General features: G+C 42.7%; 1 protein-coding gene across 1 annotated transcript in view; it reads left to right on the forward strand.

Annotated features, from left to right (window-relative positions):
* The window catches only part of PTPRT (protein tyrosine phosphatase receptor type T), a 458,251-nt gene that overhangs the window by 395,896 nt on the left and 43,132 nt on the right, over positions 1 to 19,223 (forward strand). The window contains exons 15-19 of the mRNA XM_085313918.1: positions 1,228 to 1,257; positions 8,336 to 8,383; positions 10,649 to 10,797; positions 17,100 to 17,177; positions 17,376 to 17,411. Coding sequence (XP_085170044.1) covers positions 1,228 to 1,257; positions 8,336 to 8,383; positions 10,649 to 10,797; positions 17,100 to 17,177; positions 17,376 to 17,411 — 341 coding nt within the window. The remainder of the gene's footprint in view (positions 1 to 1,227; positions 1,258 to 8,335; positions 8,384 to 10,648; positions 10,798 to 17,099; positions 17,178 to 17,375; positions 17,412 to 19,223) is intronic.

A 19,223-nucleotide genomic window follows, 5' to 3' on the forward strand; every position in this document is an offset into this window, starting at 1 on the left:
GAGGTATTGCCGTCTCATGCAGGATTTCCGAGTTTCACAGGATTCTGCCACTGTGCCATAAATGCTTGGTGGTGTACTGGGATTCAGAGCCACGCAAATACCTTGGGCCAGGTCACCTACCCAGCCTGAACTTCAGGCTTGTGGCGAGAGCCACAACCGGGCAGAACAGACCTCACTGCAGTGTAATCATTTGGTGCATTTGTAGTCAGCYGTCTTCTCCCAGGAGAAATCGCTTCCCAGGGCAACGAATAAACTCCATGAGGAAATGGAGCAGCAGGTATTTCTAACGTGAGAAGATAAGACAGGGCAGCTGTGCGATCGGCCCTATGTGCGGTACGCGTAGGGCAGCGCGGGCGGCTGTGCGCAGAGAGCCCCGGCGGTGGCTGCGGCCGGTTCCCACGTGTCCTCGTGGAAGCCGTGTTCAGAGCAATCGCTGAAGTGAACCCCTGTATCCTGCRCTTGTGCTTTCTAAGCGCTCCCTGGTATTCTATAATTTTATTATTAATGCTCTGTGAGACATCTGTAGCAGAAGAGCCTTTTCAGAGAAGCTGTTTTCTGGTTCTGTCACCTCTTAGCTTAGCACTCTTTGCTGGGACTCGTTCTGCGGTGCTGCTCTGCATCAGAACGGTTCTGAAGCTTACTGCAGGAAAACTGTAAAAGGGAATGTGACACCGAAAGCTGCTGCAGAGCCARTGTTCAGCTAAATATGTAGTGTTGCTTGAACTGGTAATAAACTATTTGCAGTTTAGAGTTTGAGGAGTTGGTTTATCAGTACACGTTTTGTTTGTTGTCTGAATATTCCAAAAGTGGTGTTTTTTGTCACTTTCCTATTTGTTTTTTTTTATATTAATAAATTCTACATAATGCTTTCCATTCCAAAAAACATTAAAGCACTTTACAGAGAAAGGTAAGTCTCCCTATGCGTGCTTTCGACATGGGGAAATTGAGGCAGAAAGAGAGGAAGTGACATTTTCGTAGTGACACAAAGCAGTAGCAGAAATGGAAACAGAACCATGTTTCCCATCTCTGGTTCAGTATCCATTCCTCAGGCACACGCACCTGCTGGAATAAAGTGTAGGAGAAGAAGAACTCGGTACAAGTGGCAACACAAGTATTTTATACGCTGGAAAAAAGCTAAAAGTTCATATAAATCTAATTATGTATTTTTCCTTCTTTTTTGTTTTCCTTTTGGACGTTTTCTTCATCTGACTGGCCATCAACATTTAGAAGAAATGCATATTCCTACTCCTATTATTTGTAAGTACCTAGCTGGCAATGATGTTTCTTGAGCATGCTCGCTGTTGTAATTTGTGCTTTCTTGTATGCTTTTCTTTTGCCACTTTTGCCACTTCTTTTAAACTATTCCATGTATCCATGTCTTTCTAGCAGCTTGCATCTTATTTTCTCATATCACACCTATTATATTTTTCCTGTTTCACCATTGCATCTACAACTGTGCCTGCAGACACCTGTGCAAATGGGCATAGATATGTCAGTTAATGTTCATAGTTTTTCACATGCTAATGGACAACTGCAGAGTGCATTCGTTGTCCACCATATTAAGCCAGACTGCAGGGAAATTCTCACCTAAAAGCCRTTGTCAGGCGTTGTCAGCCTTGGCTATAAGCTTTTTTAAAAAACATAAGRTTTCTGGATAGGCTTGATGTTCTTTTTGTTAGCCAGGAATAAGGACTCGACATTTTTGCAGCAAGTGTCTCTATTTCTAGAGCTGCAAGGTCCAGAGTCTCAGTTTAGACCCYCGGGTGATTAATTGGCTCAGATTTTCAGGCATAAATCACCTCTCCATTCCTAATGATGATGATGTGTAATTAGGACYGTTGTTAAGGCACATGAAAATGCTTTAGATATAACAGCTCCAGAGCCAGCCATTGCCTAAAGACAAGGGAAATGAATCAGGGCCAGGCTGTTTTGGCCATGATGATAGTGCTCAGAGGATCAGGAGGAGAGGAAAACTGGAGCAATCATCTGAAGAAAGARTCCCAGAGAGCTGGGTTGGATGCCTTTGCTGCCATCAGACAGCAGGCAGGGCTGGAGAAAGCAACTGCTGCTTTTGAGAGGAGCAGGTCCGTATCACATACCTAAACCTTTCCCTCRAAAGCAGTAACCTGCCTGATCCACTAGCTTCTGGTGTAGACAAAGTTGTCTAAAGGGCCACATCTGTCCTGCTCGTCCCTGGAGCCTCTCAGCCCTGGCAGCCTCCTCCTTTGCCTGTTCCTATAYGTATCTGTGCTGGGACCTCGTGGCTTTGACCTGTGGCAAGCCTGTAGGGTGTTCAGCGGGTCAGCACAAGGAAGGCGTTGACTTTTGGCCATTTTAGTGGAAGTTAACTTCTTTTCCGTGTGAGTTGGTTAAAATCTTAAGAACAGGGTGAAGGACTTAAGTATTAGGCTCCCTATGTACCTGTTGGGGTGGTTTTACTTCTTGAGGTGGCAGATCAGAAAATAATTGAAAGAGGACCCCTTCCRTTTGTTAACTGTGCAGAGAGCTGAAACGTGCAGTGTTTGAAACTCGCACTAACGAGACTTGACTCTGCTCAGCTGCATAACAGTAAATGCAGAGTAACTCTCTTTTCTCTAGACCTCACACCAGTTCTCCTAGAATAGCATTTGACCGTAAAAATTCAGAATGATTTCAATAAAAGTTAAGCTAAGTGTTAAACTCGGGGACAATTTTAACGTGTAAGTGCTTTTCATGGTAATGCCTCTTCTGCACGTTTCCTGTGGATGTCAGAACAGCGCTATCTGCGCTGTTACGCTGTTTTTGTTTCCTTACGACCAATCAGCACAGTTGCCTGTAAAATTCAGTCCCTGATCTTCCATTACAATTTTGTCTTCTTTCTGCAGGCAGTATGTGGTCAGACCATTCCCTGCTTTATTATATTTGAGTTCCATGTATTTAAGAACCACGAATCAATTTCTGAGCCCTSTCTGACCCCTTTTTACTACTGAGCCACAGCGTTGCTTTAAGTAGTTAGCTGAGGATTACTCTGCTACAGAGAAAGTAAGGACATCATGAAGCTGTCTCTTTGCTGTCTTGCAGTGGCTTCAATGGATCACATATGTTAGAACTTTTTTCAAGGATCAGGAGAGTGACTCAAGAAAAGTGAAGAAATAAGCCTCTGGAGATTGCCCAATTCTGAGGTTGCACTGACTTTCAGCAGCTACAGAAGCAAGTAGTGATGGGCTGCAAAGATTTAATAAGGTGGATGTGCATCATACAGAGTATYGCAGTTGAGGGAAGGCAGAGGTGCCTCTAGGCAAGCTTAGATGTTCATAGCACCTGCAGAAGCCCTGAATGGAGAAAGGAGCTTAGGCTACAGAAACCATATAACTGTATTTCCCCAACACAGCACTCCAAACTTACTGCGAAGAGATCGTTATAAATTCTGTGCTCTTGGCGTCCCAGGTATCCCACCTAGTATGAGCTCTGCTAGCTGGGACATCACTACAGCAGAGATAACACCTAAAAAGTCATCAGACGGAACATACTTCTAGCGGCATCAAGCTGTGCGTATCAGCATTTYGTTTCTGACCAAGGCTTGGTCTGATCCCTGATCTGGCGAAATTAAGGTCTCTTTTTTTTTTCCTAAACAGCAATTGGTATGAAGGGCACAAGTGAGGGAAGAAAGCAGAGAATCCATCAAGAAGCATATGATTAAATTTTATTTAGTTTCATGTTTCAAGTTCCACATGAAACGGGGTGTTTTATTGTGATTGCAGATGAAAATCTTAAATTGCTAAGGATTGCTATCTTAGGCAAAGCTGATAGAAATTKCCAGAGCTTCTTATGAACAGAAAGAAGTTTGATTTATTTGAAGTGTTGCAAAAATAAGAGCAGCAATATGTGTATTGAGTGATTTTTTTAATAGAATTGGTTCCATGTTATGACCTCATATGAATGTTTTAGTCCTGAAGCAAATTTGAATTGAATGAGTTATCAGTATTGAAAAGCAGGTTCTCAAATAGATCTGCTGGCAAACCTTTAAATACAACCATATGTACTTCATTGCTTTATTTTTAGTTTCAATTTCTGGACTTCAAAGTTGTGCTGCTTGGAGTAATTCTTTTCTGCTTTCAGATAATTCCTCTTAACCCTTTYTCACCTGCTTTGCTGTCATTTCTTATTATTAGGGACCAAAATCGCTTGCATTCCATTGCTTTCCAGGACTCTGATTCTGTAAGATGGTAGAGTACCCGTAACTTCAGAGAAACCAGTCAAAAATACTCATAATATTTAAAAGAGAAGYTCCTCTTCATGCTACTTTATGCTTAGTGAGTAAATAGATACGGGATTTTTGCATGGTAGCATGTCRTAAAAAACTGCCTACAACATATGGGAAGGGACGTTACTGTGGCTGAAAGAGAAGGCCTTTATAAACATCTTTAGCACGGATTAAATAGAAATACAAACCCAGAGGGCCGCTTTTCCCCGTCTTGGTCAGCATGCAGAGTTGACATAATTTTGTGTACCTCAGTTTACCCTTCATTAAAAGTTAGTTTCAGACTCTTTGACGTCCATGGAAGAACTTGGTCTACCGATGCAGGGTATGCCAGTTGAATCCTCCTTGCTTGCGAGGGGAAGAGAAAGACAGAGCGTTATGAGCTCCGGTCCTGGTGCACTGATTACATCACTGTCACCAGGATGATGCTGGAAACTATTCAGAGGAGTTACTCTGTGTTTACACTGAGAACAAATTTTACCTGAGATTTCTACAGAATTAGTTTAATACATTGGAAGATACAGTTCAATGTTGTGCTGCTAAAATTGATGTAACATTGCAGCAGATGCAGTATGACCTAGCAGTGCCTGAGAGGGTTTTTTCTTTCCTTAGGTGAACTATAAAACCTAGATGGCATTATATATACTTTAGGCTTTGCATTTAATGACAGACACCTCATTTTTCATTACAGAGCCCTTATCAGTAATTTCCTCACAAGGATAAGGAATGGAAATGTAGACATTGTTTTATAAGTGTATCTTTTTTTTTTYCCCCCTTTCTACTGATTGTACATACTATGCTATGGAATAGCATTTGATCAAGAGTGGTATCGGACCAGAGGAGAAATCTTCCTGGCAGTAGATGGATTCATGTATATGTTACAAGCAGTCAGTTTAATGTTATTTGTGAGAAAAGGACTCTCAATGGCAAATAAGTTGCTTTCCATTATCTTTTAACTGGCAAGAGTGCTGAGGACCCTATTGCAATGTATGAAGCACCTGCAACTCCCACTGTAATTTCATACAAGTTGTAACTGTTGCAGAAGTTTGAGCCAGGAGTTTCTCTTAATGGAACAGATTCTATCAAAGGCATTAGGCTAAATTTATGCCTGCCTTTTTTTTTTCTTTTTTTATAACAGAGTTTAGCACTGAATTTATTTCCAACTTCTGCGAGGGCATTTGAAAAGAAATAAAACATCAATTTCATTTACAGATGTAATTCTGCATAAACCACATGCATACATAAATATCTCTATGTATCTTCGTAGAAGGTGGGATCTTCTTGTGCAAGTCAACTTGTTAAATCAGAATTCTAGGAAGAAACTGATTTTTCATTAGCTGCTGGAGGAACAGAATAATGAATCAGCAGTTAAGACAGCTAATGAAGGCAAAAAAAGAAAAAGAAAAAGATCCAGGCAGTATGTGAGATTTTATTTAGAACATGTCCTTGCATAACTGCTAGCCTGAACTGTGAAGAAGKATGTGCTCAGTGAATGTGTTTATACAAGTACATTCTTCTGCTGTATGTCTCTGACTATTCCAGCTCTGGTGCCCTTGTGGGTAAACATCCTCTGCAAATACAGTGATTAATTTGCCCAAGGCAGCGTTAGAGAATCCCATCCTACACTCACAGATCCTGTAAAAAACGTTCCTGCGCTGAGTTTGGCTTCGCTGTGGCAAGGACTAAAACATACGAGGACAAACTACTTYGATGCACAGCAGTAAGCAGAGGGTTTGACCTTGTAAAGGCATCAAGAAGCAGTAACCTGCATATGTGCTTAGGCCAGAGGATGTCCCTCAGCCCTGCTGGTGATAGGCGAGGAGACGTGAGGACCTGCSGTTCCCAGCAGGAGTGGGGAGGAGGTCCCCGCCGCTGTGCTGCCCCTCTGTCCTGCTCCGCTCCTGCCGTGCTGTGCGTGAAGGTCTCCGGTGACGGATTTCACAGCCTACCTTCACGGCCTGCTTGAGTGAAGGGCAGCCTTTGCTGCATGAAGTTTTTCCAAAGTCTAAAATGAATGACCCTTCCCATAGTTGAGCCACATCGCTCTTTCCCGGCCGCTGTGAACCAGGAGAGCACCTTCCCTGTGGTCACAGTACCCTTTCGTGTATGTGGAGACTGTTTGAAGGGCATGTTTTCTAGATTTATCTGTCTTGTTTGTCTCTGCTTGACCGTCTCCCTTTGGTACACRCGTGATTTGGAGCACGGCATTGCAGGAGTGGGCACAGCGCTACGGCAGATGTAGTACTTACCGACGCGCAATTAGAGCAAAAGAATTGCTCCGCGCTGCACGGCCCATGGCAGCACGTAATTACTGCCTTCTGCTCCACCAACAGGAAGCCGTTCGTCCAAGCGGAGCGCGGGACCTGGCATCTAGAGAGGGCTGAGGCGGGTCCTCTTCGGTACAACCGCTAGTTAACCAGCGCTCCCCGTTGTGCATTTGCATGGCCTTCCKTGAACCTGGGCAGATCTCTCAATAAATGGTGTACAACCTCCAGGCGGGCTACTCTGCACAAGCATCTAGTGGGAATTGTGTTGTGTAGCCTGCTCAAATTGCTTATTGGAAATCATGGCACTAAGCAATTTTTGTCTGTAGGAGGAAATTTCATGTTTAACTTACGTGATCTATATCTAATGTCTAAATTACCTGTGCATGCAAATCTACATTATAGTATATATAATCCATCCTTGTGAGACGTCTAAAATTAAATCTGTCAATGTACACGTACAAGAGCTCTTTAGGAGTGGCAGCTAGAGATTTAGCATTCAGGCTTGTAAAATTGATACAAAAAGCTAGAAAAGTATTTGAAGCTGCTTTTAAAACATAATTCCTGCAGTTTATCCAGATGGCTGCAAAATTGGAATCTGATCCTGCGAACACCTAGAAGTGAAAATATTGCTTGAACTTTGTGATTTATAGCCGTAGTGGCAAATGCTTTCTAGTTGATAGAGTCCTTGACTGTTACACTGGAAATCCTGTGATTTCTGTGTGACGTTTGAGCCGTTTACATTTATCCTCTGATTGGAAGAGAAGCTTCAGGAGCAACCAAATCAAGCCTCCGTCGTTTTTTCACAGCTGACACTTGGTTTAGGTTCCCTKTTACTAGGTCCTGCCCTGCCTTCAGCTCCCTCGACTCCCGCTGCCTGGTCATACAGCTCGTTGCATATTTTTTTTTTATTGCACTCTGAGCACCTTTCTGTCTCCTTGCGCCTGTGTGTACCATGCCCACGTGCGTCCTCTCTTCCCTCSCGGAGAGAAGTTCAGCTCGTGATTGAGCCGAACAGGGCAACGCGGTAAACTCCATCCGCGGGTTCGTGTTGTCTTTTTTGGCACGTTTCCCTTGYACTTAAGTGTAAAGCAGCCATTACTTTCACCTCGTCGACGTTCTGCCATTTCAATCCCGTCACCACGCGTCGAGCGTGTCGGCCTCCTCCTCCAGCTCTCTGCCCGCTCCTGGGTTTGCTGCCCCGCTCGAGCGCCTGACGCGCGAGGCAGGAAGCGTCTTCCCCGCGGCCGGCCCCGAGCGCCGCTCGGGCACCGCCGGCCCCTCGGGCTGGAGGTGGCGGTGGTGGGTGGCGAGCGGAGCGGGGCCGCGGCCTCCCGCAGCGCCCTGTTTTCGGGGACGCTTTCCCCGTTCCAAAGACAGTTTGATGGGCCGGCGAATAAGCCTCTGCCTAGCTGTGGGTTTAAGCTGTATCCCTAGCGTTCTAGCAAGTGCTAGTCATTGGATTTTATAATCCTGTCTGTGAATTATAATGATGGTGAGGACCGAATAGGCTTAGTCCTGTGCTGCCGCTCTACCCAGAGACGTGAGCGTGGCGGAAAAGGCACGTTCAGAAGCGGCRGGGCGCTCCGTGTGTCTGGCCAGCTTAGCTCAGAAATCCTCAAAAAGAGAGATGTCTCCCTCTAAATTTAGATGAGGACTTTTTAGGTGCTTGGGTGCGAGCGGGAGAAAGGCGGAAACGGATGGCACGCTGTTGAAGGAAATTCATGGCGCTGGCGGGTGCCAAGCCAGGTCGCCCTCGYGAGCTTGGGCTGCTGGCGGCGGTTGCAAGTTAGATTGAGAACTTTAAACTCATGTCACCTTTTCTTTTTAGGCATTCAAGCCAATGTTTTAGGGGCCTCTCTGTCTTCTACAGGACCAGGTAGAACTGCTTTGCACAGGGCTTTTCCTTTTTCGTTCATTCTTTCTTTTTGTTTTCCTTCCTTCCCTCCTTCCCCCCACCCCCCATCTGCAGGCCTTTGGGGAATAGTGGGCTTGGGTTTGGGGGGATTTTTTTCTGTGTAGAACGTGCAGAACATGTTACTGCTCTTTCACTGCAAGGGGAATTGAGTTTGCCAGTTCCAGCTCTCTCTAGCTTTTTGGCGTTGCTGAAAAGATACTGAGCGCTGGGACTTGGAGGTCATTATTGCCACAAATAATTTAACCTGGGTTTACTAAGGAGGTCTCTCTTGACTCACCATTTTTAAACATCAGTAGTGGTAAGCTGTAGTGGCTCACCCCAGCAGTCCGGAGTGCTTGTTAGTAAGGACTTCTGCATTTTGGATTAGTRTTTCCCACTGAGAAATTTTAATTCCTGTTGCCAAAGAATCCACGTAGCCATGTATGATTAGCAAATCTAAAGGATTAAAAGAGCAGACCAGAGTTTGTACACTCCAAGGCTACCGTTGTTACCATGGCACACAAAGCAGTGGGCTCGCATGGCTGTATCTCAGAGCTAATAAACCTATCGGTGCTAGCATTGCTGTATATGGAAAGTAAAGCTTTTAACGTTGTTAAATGCCAGCTTTTTGCTTCATCGTGCAAGTCCCCTTCCACCGTTTGCATCTTCATCTGCAGAAGTGGGTACGTCATGGAGATTCTGCGAGGTCTAAGCATGCAAACTGCTCTGTAATCCTGGCCCCTGGTTACAACAGCTGTGGGTTCGACTTCAGACCACAAAAGGCTGATCCTCACCTGGTTGAGCAAATGAGATGGATGCATTTGTTTGGAAGTTTGCAGCACGTGGAATTTCTCCATAAACCTATGCTGTCCTGGTATGCATCAGGCAGCTTGCCTTAAATAGTAGTTTCCCATAGACACAGACGAGGATTTTGGTGCTCTTTGACCCTTCTTTGCAAACAAATGCAACTGGCCCAGCTCCCCCATCTCACGAAGGGTTGGGGTTCAGCTGCGTGCTTGAACTTACTCGTAAATGCCAAGCAAATAAAGCTTGCTGAACAGTGCTACAAGGAATATCCTTTTAAGAATCTAATGAAGTTTAAAAGATGGGTAGTACTTACCGTAAGCATGTCATTTTAGTGAAGAAAAACCTCTTTGCAAAGTGATTTAGTTGTTAGGATTTTTTTTTTCTTTTTTTTTTTCTTTTGCTTTGAGTTACATGGGGGAAAAGAACTAAAGCTCCTACTTACAGTAATCTGTTTTTCTTGCTTTTATTTTGTTTTATTTTCTTATCTGTGGAAGCCATGTAAGCAAAGTTCTTTGCTGGTGCTAGGGATTTGTGTGATATTTTTTCAAGGTGCGGGTTGGAGAATGTCACACATTCATTTTTAAACAGTTTTGCTCTCTGATATGAATGAAGCACAGGGCAGTCAAATGTCAGTGGAAGCTTAGCAGCTCACTTTTTCTGCTTCTCTCCATTTTCTTAGTATTAGCTGTGTTTGCAAAAGAGGAGCCGCTTATATTCTTAGCTTTGTTAGTGTTTTCAGAGCTGGCACCATTTCTGCTCTTGCCAATGTTTTTTGGTGTCTCCTCAGAATAAGAAAAGACATGTTCTCCTCAAACAGGCCTGTCTGAACATAGTCATTTTTAAAGTGGCTTCAGCCTTTAGTTTGCCCTGCTCTTTCTTGCCTCTGGTTCTCAGAGCSGTTTGGGTGTTTGGAAGGACCTAGTGGAGGTTGCTGGCCTCATTCCTCTGCTTGAGGACAGGGCAAAAGTCCTACTCCAGTTTCAACATCAGATCTCACGCTTCACTGAAGAATTGAGCAAAAATCCCAGACCGAGTGTAGCTGACCCCATGAAGCAGGTGCCTACATCTCGTTTGCCTCCTCACGGGCACTGTCCTCATCCAGTGCCCACTRGATGTCCTGGAGTGGCTTTCAGAGATGTGCCTGCATCACCCTACTTGGGGACGTTGTAGCACGCCTGCTGCTGGGGTGACACAAGTTTGTGAGAGATGCATTGCTGAGAGGGACAGCTAAGCTCAGAGTCACAGGCTTCCACCACGATGTTTTTGGCACTCCATAGCAATTAGATGATAGAGCCGTGGGTTTTCTTCTYGTGCTGTTTGCCACATGCCCTGCATGTCAGTCCAAGTGGGATAACTGTGATTTTTTTTTTCTTTTTTTTTGTTCTGTTRTTAACAAGGGAAACTGACCTTGCTTTCTCCCCTCTTCAAAATACCCTAAAGGAAGCTAGCCAAGAAGCAGAAGGAGACTCAGACCAGCACGCAGAGGGAGATGGGTCCCGTGGCTACTTCAGACAAGACATCTACCAAACTCAGTGCTGTTCACAATGAAGAAGCTTTCTCTTCCAGCTGCCAAGATGTTAATGGATTCAGTAAGTTTAACTTGCTTGCAATGGATATGTCCCCTTTAGGGAGCACTAGGTTCTTAAAAGGACCTATTCCTATGGGCACAATATTGAAGAATTAGGAAAGACAGTGGTAGAGTTTGTTGCAGAAGCTCGCTATAAATCCATCTGAAATTTCTCTGACGCTGACCCTGTTTTAACTGTCAGATAGGTGGAGAGATTCCTGTCGATTCTAAATCTACTGAGAATAATTTATGAAGTCTGTTTTAGTAATTATATCAGACAGTAATAGGCGCATGTTTATTTGTTCCTCAAGGTTAAATCACTTAGCTGACTTCTAGGATGAAAGAACATTTTGTGTATGAAATTGTTGTGAAAGAAAGCACGGTCTCATGGCTAGAGAACTGAAATGGAAGTAAGAAAGGACAGTGTTTCTTCTTCTGTGTCATCAGTTTATTAGCAGGAGTTCAGTAAAATGCATCCTAGTTAATGTTTGCAAACCCCTCAGACCTCTGTAGATGGAAGAGTATAGTGGGCAAAACAGCACAAAGATATACTCTAGTCATCCTAGTCCCAGACTGAGAGCATGGTGGATTGCATGGTGGATTTGTAAACTTCTTCGTATTAAATAAACTTTAACTTAGATGTGATGGTAATATCACTCCTTCTTTTGACACTTAGCCTGTTAGTTTGACGAGAGACTGGATCTGAAACACAAATATGTACCAAAACTCTCTTGTCGTTCTTAAACATCTTAGTGAAGTGTTTTCTCCCTAAATACTAGTGAAGAAGTGCTTGTGATACAAAATGTTATTTTTTGTCATTGAAACCTTTCTTTGTAGTCTCAGATGGAGTGGGACAGGCTGAGTGAGTCCTTCTTATACCTCTGTCTGTAGGTCAAGCCAAATTCCATCTGCATAGATTGCTACTGTCACTCTGTGTAGCCTTACTTGTAAGATGGATGAATAGGTGTTTGGGACTTTCAAGGCTAGCAGCGAAGACTAGTCGCTGATATTAAATTGACTTGAGTCCAGATCTGATTTTCGCAGGTGCTGAGTAGCTATATCTCCTAAAGAAGACAGCAAGAGTTGTCGGTGGTTCATATCTTTGAAAGACAAGATAGCAGAAGACAGCATTGTAATAGACATCCTAGAAATAGCAAAAGGTAGCTTGTGTTAAAAATATGGGGATTTGAAGTTTTTAGCCCATCCTGCAGATTCTGAGCTTTTAAAACTTACTTCCAAACAGAAAATAAAAATCATAAGAGATGAGCCTATAATATGCCTTCATTTTATTTTTTGGTATTTTGAGGGACTAATTAAAACAGCTGAGTCATTTACTTGAAATGGCAGCTATAGAAAACATGTTGTAGCTAATTTTGCAAAAAGCATCCCGCCAGATTTTTTATCAGATAGTTCTTTACTTGCTTGACATCATTGCAAATTTTGCCAGTACCTCTCTCTATGACACAGCCTGATGTAAATCACAGGCTGTTTTTTTTTATACATACACGTGTGTGTATATATATATATATATATATATATATATATACACACACACACAAAAATAATTACCAGTAAGCTTCATGATTTCTCCACATTTTTTTTTCTGCCAAGTCCAGGATGCTGAGGTGTTGGAGGTAAGTTCTGTTCCATGCAGCAGTGTGCGCATGCTGATACAGAAATTTTATGGGTTTTGCACTGTTGATACAGATAGGGGAAAAAAAATAAGAAAAAGCCTTTCTTTTCAAAAAATTGCCTTAATGGAATTTAATACTTAAGGATTTCTGTAGGAGCCTATTTTAACTTTTGACTAGTGTAAGTAGGATTACTTTGTCACCTTTCTGCTAACTAATATGATYTTACAGTGGTAAATCAACTCTCTCTCCTAAGAGATAGTCAAATTCCTTCTTAAATTTTCCTCTTTTGCCTCACAATAAAAAAACATATTGCATGCTAGATAATCATCCTCTCCATCTTGAGCTCGGTTATGAGAGCCTGAGATAGGTGAAGTTTAGACATGGAAATACCCCTTGCTTTCTTCAAGGAAGTCCACCAAGAGGTACTGAGTGTTTTTAATCCTAAGATTACTTTTATTAGGTCACAAAAGCAAAATAGAGCAAAGGCAACTTGTTAAGTAGGAAAACTCGTAACTATTGAATTAAATAAAAGACTTGCAGACATATTCACCTCCTTGTAACAGTGTCCTTGAAGGGCACTTATCCTTTCCTCCAGTTTTTCCTTACTGTCCCCCTGATTTTGAGACAGAATAAACTCCCAAGAGTCCCTTTAGAGGCCTTTTCCTTCCTGTCGTCTCTCCAGCTTGGCTGCTGCTCTGCTCCTGCTGCAGGAGGACATCTGCTGTTCTTGGGCGATTCCTGGTCACCCTCCTGCTGTAGATTCCCTGTTTATGGGGAAGGCTGCTCTAAAGGAAGGAGCAGTGGTCCTCTCGTGAGAGAGGGTCCTGCTGGTGCAGGGCATCCCAAGGACACCAGAAGACAGCAGCTCCCTTTCTGATCCTCAGCTGCATCTTTTTGGAGAAAATGTAAAACTGGTTGCGCGTATACAGTGAACTCTGGAAAAAGTATGCAGTGCAGGAATGGTGGTTCTTTTGCCATTGAGGGTTACCGTCCTCTTGCCCCTATGATTAGTAAAAATATTTATTTCTTCACCTGCTCCATCTCAGTGCTTTTTATTTTTTTCATTATCAGCCGATGCAAATGGTATCATCCATAACATTGGGTTTTCTGGATGAAATGGGGTCCTTTGTAGAGGGCCACTGCACTGCATCAGGAGCACACAGTCCTGTTGGCCATTTGCACAGGATTTAATTTTATCATTTGACAGAAGTGTTTGTTATCAAACGTAATTACGTTCCAGGAAGATCTGTAACCTCTGGGCTGGAACAGGGAGCACAGGTTTTGCTGAAAATTGCAACAGAAATGGGCATTTATCTTTCTTGACCCAAAGCAAGGCTCCTTGGCCCTTTTTGCTTCCTGCATTATTCAGTCCTTATTCAGGCAGAATTTGTATTGATGATTATTGAGGTTGTGACGGGAGATTTTATGGAATTGACCTGTGTCTCTGACACTGTATGGCACCGGGAATAAATATTTGCTGAAAGATGAGTTATTAGTGTTATTCCAGTTTGTTGAGTTTTATCCAAAGATTATGTGGAGATGAAACAGGCTCATTGTAGTCTATTTATTTTCCAAAATATTTTTGTGGGATTTTTTTATTTAATAATGATATAAACCCAATAAATATAATGTTGATATCTGCAGGGTTTGAGACTGCTCCTCAGTTTGCAAGAACGTTTAGAAAGTACTGTTGTTTTCTTCAGTGTGGCACAGTCATATATAGGCATAGACTCAATGCAGGGTTATCATAAAATGAGATGACAAAAATATGACAAGGTGGACCTAAAATAGTCCACATGTGTCTGTGAGTTGACCAGATGAGGTTGCAAGGGGTTGTTACGGCCCATAAATTTTGTGTAACTTGGCAGCCTGTCAGTGTAATGGGATAAGCAGTAATGTGTCTTCTCCCCAGTGATGCACTAATCGTATGTCCTGCACAGAGGGACCGCTCTTCCAGCTTTACAGCGGTAAAATGTCACAGATAAGGCTATGGATAGCACAGGCCAGGCAGGGCTTGTCCAAGGAGAATGCTAGATCACCAGCAAAGCCATCTCAACATCATTGTGTGTTTGCTGGCAGGAGCTATTTGATTACGCGGACTTGATCTCCTAAAAATGCAGCCATTTTTGCTAGTGACTGATGTATTAGAGCTTACTTAACTTCTGTGACATCTTAGTTTGGGAGAAGACTTTTTTCCCAACTATTGAAGAGGTGAAATTGATACAGATTAGGTCAAGAGCCTTAATAGTACAGGTAGAAGCCCGGTATGAACGCAGTGTGGAGGAAGCTGTAGGGAGCTCAGGTAGACGTTAATGAGCACCRCAGGGCAGTTACTCTGCTCTGACTAGCAAGAACTACAAGGTAAGAGGAAAATACGGGTAAATGCCGCTCGGAGTGGTAGACATCTTTACCAAGAGACTAAACTCCCACCTCTCTATACTCAACCTGCTTTTGTAATGAATGAAACGCAGAAGTCTTGCTCGATTTGAAACAGTTATGTTAAGATCTAGTTCTTATTCAAACCACATAGATAATTTTCACTTTCAGTTAGGATACCAGCTAAATACAGCCCAAGGACAAGGATAATGGCCATGAGATGTTTTCATTAGTGAAAAAAAAATCTGAAATGTATCAACAGTTATAAAGCCAAATGTTATTAAAGATGTAGAAAGGAAGAAGTGTAGTTTCTTTAAGTCAATACAAGAGCATCTTTATTGGTTTTCATGGTGGTTTGGGCATGTGGGAGGTGGGACGGRATTGTCTGTGTGTTTACAGAATCATCTTCAAGATAGGAGCAGACCTCCACCATGCTTTTTGACTAGAGGGACCTGTGTGGCGTCACATGCCACTTCAGAGACTGCAGAGCCAAAATTAAATGAAGCAAAGATCCCTACCCAGGAATGAAGTTCAGTCATCATACGTTCCCTGCAATACACATGCATGAAAGTGGAAGACCCTCTGGTTAGGCAACTGCGCTGTGAACACAGCTCTCTGCTTATACAAGCCCCTACCTGATTGATTTTGGAAACAAGCTCTTTAAAAGTCTTGGGCAAGTTGCTTTCCCTCATGCCCTCTTGAAGAAATAATCTAGACTTCACCTCCCTGTCTTGCAAGTATGGCCCATTTCAGAAGCCTCAGTGAGTAGTTTTTTTAGTCAAACTGACTGAAGTAAGAAAGATTTTTATCTTTAGATGCCTAAGTAATTTATAATTTGTAATGATTAGTTCCTGGAAAGGCGTATGGCCCAGTGAGTTCTTTTATAGTCGCAGGTTTTTGAAAATCTGAGTACTGCTCCAAACTCTGACTGTTGACTGCTCTGTGAGCCCRGGCAAACAAACGTCTCTTTTCAGACTGTCTCCTACACATCTGTAAAAGTAGCCAGGCTCCAGGTATAGTAAGGGAATGGTCTGGTTTAAGTTGAAGCATACATTAGAGAGAGACTAGGAGGTCCCACGTGAGAGATGCTGGCTTGAAGGCAGCTGGTGCAGAAGTCCAGCAGACTAGGCTGTGAGGCAGCTGATGATCTTAATGGGATTTCAGATGGTCTAAGTCTCAAAATACGGCAGGAAAATAGAGCGTTAGAGTGAGTCTGTTTGCTGGATGAGTATAAACTGCTTAGGAAGGAAGTCTGCAGACTTAATGAAACTCCCCGGACTAGTGACTAGTTCACCCCATAGAATAACTTGAAATTTGCCTGTGATGTTTACTTTAGAAATGCAAAAACTGCTTCTGAAATTGCTTTGTATACTGAGTTTTGCCTGCTTCTTTTGGATTACAGAATAGTTATTCTTGTGTTATCTGTTGTCATCTTTCTGATATGCAGAAATTTTGCATTAGCTTGTTTCCCATCATTTTGAGGAGGAGATAAGTGTCTGTAACCCTAAGAATGAACACAGAGGGACAACAGAAGAACATGATTTCAGAAACAACAGATTAGCCTAAAAACGTGCATGTATGCTATTCTATATATAAACCAACTTCATAAATTGTCAAGAAAAGAACGTACCGTATAGAGTTGATCCCTGCCTCCTTTGCATACACATTTGATTAGTATGGAAACTCTTTGTGGGTTCTTGTCCAGAGAAAGCTAATGCTTTAAGTAGGAGAGAGCAGGGATGCWTGTCTTGCTTGAAGAATCCATCTCACAGGGGAGAGAATTGTAGGAATCTCTGTGGACAGTTTTTTGTTGAAGAACAATTACCTAGTTATCTTGGATCATATTTTTTTTAAAAAAATACGCTACCTTACCTGTATAATTGTAAAGAACTGCAAAATATGCATCTAAAGCATTTGTGTGATACTAGTGTACATTGTGTTTGAACAGGCTTACTGTACTGTTAATACTGCATTTGTTTCTTTATAGTTTGTATTTTGGGGGTTGTATTTAAAGATCTTTCTCCCAGAGACAAAAACATAAGTTTATTCCTTTGGTTAAAAAAATKGATATATAGAATATTGTTCTACACATTGATTTACAATAACTATAATACAGTTTTTGGGGTGTGGAATGCTTATATTAAAGGAAATCCATCATGATGACATTGTAATAAATGTAATATGCATGTTGAGATGAAAAATGTTGTAAGCCTTATATATCCCATATTACTGTGTTCTTTGAGGAACATTCTCCCTGTTCTTTCTCTCTCTTAATATATGTCTAAAGTCTTTTCCTTATGTCTTTCCTACCTAGCATCACCCTCTCCTTGTTCATTTTCTGTCCAAAGCAAAACCCTTCAGAGCAAATCTTTGTTGAATTCCTACTACTCAGGTACTAGTGCCAGACTTTTTATTTCATTCTTCAATTTTCTTTGCTTTTGTGCATTTCCCAATATAACATATAGACTGAATCTTCTGAGTGTTAGATACCGCTAACCTTGTTTTCATCTTTTGTAACTTTTTTCCTATTGATCTTCTGTTGATTTCCATTGATCCGTGTCGTGTGGGTGAACGGAATTTCATCTCAAAGTATCATCAGACACTGTTCCATCGACCACGCTGCTAGGTAAGAAGACAGGTATGGTGCACTGCACTTCACTGGAGAGAAAACACACTCATTGCGCCTCGAAAATGACTCAGAGAACACAGTTAACTGGCTGGGCTTCAAAGTCATTATTTATCCTGTGGTCAAGTATTGTATTGATTCAAAAGCCTTTTGTAGGTTTTTTTGTTGCAGCTTTATCATTATTATTATGATGATGGTGATTATATACACGCGCGCGCGCACACACACACACACACACACACACACACACACTTTTTTTAAGGAATGACTGCTCATTGTTATTTCTTTTTGTCAGTGGGATTTGACTTTGACCTTCTGGGCTAAAATTCCCATGTGCTTTTTTTTGCCTTTTGCTTAGTTTTAGCTCGCGGCAGTGATTGATGCCTGAGTTGTGTGCGTGAAGCTCAGCTCTATGGGCCTCAGGGCTTGCAAATGGGAGTGAGGATTTGCACATTCAAAGCAGGTGGGGAGTTTACTTCTTTCGGGCTGAGTTGTAAATAGGATGATTATATGGAGAAATCAGAGGCTGAGTCTGAGCAAGTGGTTCTTTCCCCCTCCCCATCATTTTGTGTATTCTGCAAATTAAATGCCAAATATTCAAGCAATCAAGGATAGATTTGAGAGGCTAATGAAAATGCTAGCTCCGAGAGATGCCGGCTGTTCTGTGGCTGCCGATAACTTTAAAGGGAGATGTTAGTGTTCAGCATTTCTCAAAATTAGCTCCTTTTGTTCAGGTGGCGAAGCAAAGCATCCAGCGCGCAGCTCTTAGCTTGTGGAGTCTTAAAAATAGCGGGTTGTTGCGGTGAGTTAACACAGACAGCAAAACGGGCAGAAACTGAGAGTAGATAACGAAGTTGCTCGAAAGCTTAGCTGAGGCGTACCCGTGAAGGTGAGTAACCACAGCGTACAGCTGGAGGCTCTCCCAGGGGGCCACGACGTTCCTCCGCGGTGCCTCCGCAGGGTGATGGATGGCTGATCAGAAGCCAGCTGGGGAGGGGGGTTCACATTATCCACAGTGACTGTTCACCTCCAGACAGGCTAATCCACGGGACCTGCWTTAAACGCTGGTCGGCACGTGCTGATGGCCCGTGGTTAGAGCAGGAAGAAATTACAGCTGACCGCTCCGGTGCCTTGCCTTACGGGCTAGCAGGCAGGGCAGAGATGGGCTTGAAGGTGCTGCCACAGTACAGACATTTATCCAGCTATCTATCAAAATGCCAGMTGCAATAAATGAGTCCTTTTTCAAGGAAGCGAGAGGGAGTCCTTTTCCCAGAAGGTTTGCTCTTATTTTCCCAGAGACTCAGTGTTAAGAGAAAAGTCTAAAGGTAGATTGATGTTTTGGTTTATAGCCACTGCAGGAACAGGGCTAGAGAGTGTGCAACCCCTCTTAACCTAGTGCTCAGCACCTGTGAGAATCGGGTCCTCGTTTCCTGGAGCGCTTCTCACACTTGTGTCTGGGTAGTGAGAATAGCTGTATTTTGAGTTTTGTTAGGGCAGCTAAATTACAGCGTGGTCTRCACGCTCCTTACTTTGCGGGTCAAGGAGCGATCTGGAGAGTCAACCTATGCCTAGGTTTTCACAGCAGAAATTAAAGCCCCAAAAAGCCCATAAAGCTTTCATAATCATGAATTTTAGAGGGGGAAAAAAACAGGAATTAGGACTTAAAGTAGTCTTGTATTTATGGATTCAAAACTCTTTCAAACTTAACACCTGCTAACTACCGTCTCTGAGGTGTGTAAGGATTAATATGCCTGTTTTACATATGGGAAGTCAAGTACAGAGCACTTTAAAGACCTGATTTACACAGACAGG

Source organism: Rhea americana, unplaced genomic scaffold (assembly GCF_003343005.1).
Source record: "Rhea americana isolate MKP2758 unplaced genomic scaffold, rheAme1 scaffold_4, whole genome shotgun sequence".
Classification (NCBI taxonomy): Eukaryota; Metazoa; Chordata; class Aves; order Rheiformes; family Rheidae; genus Rhea; species Rhea americana.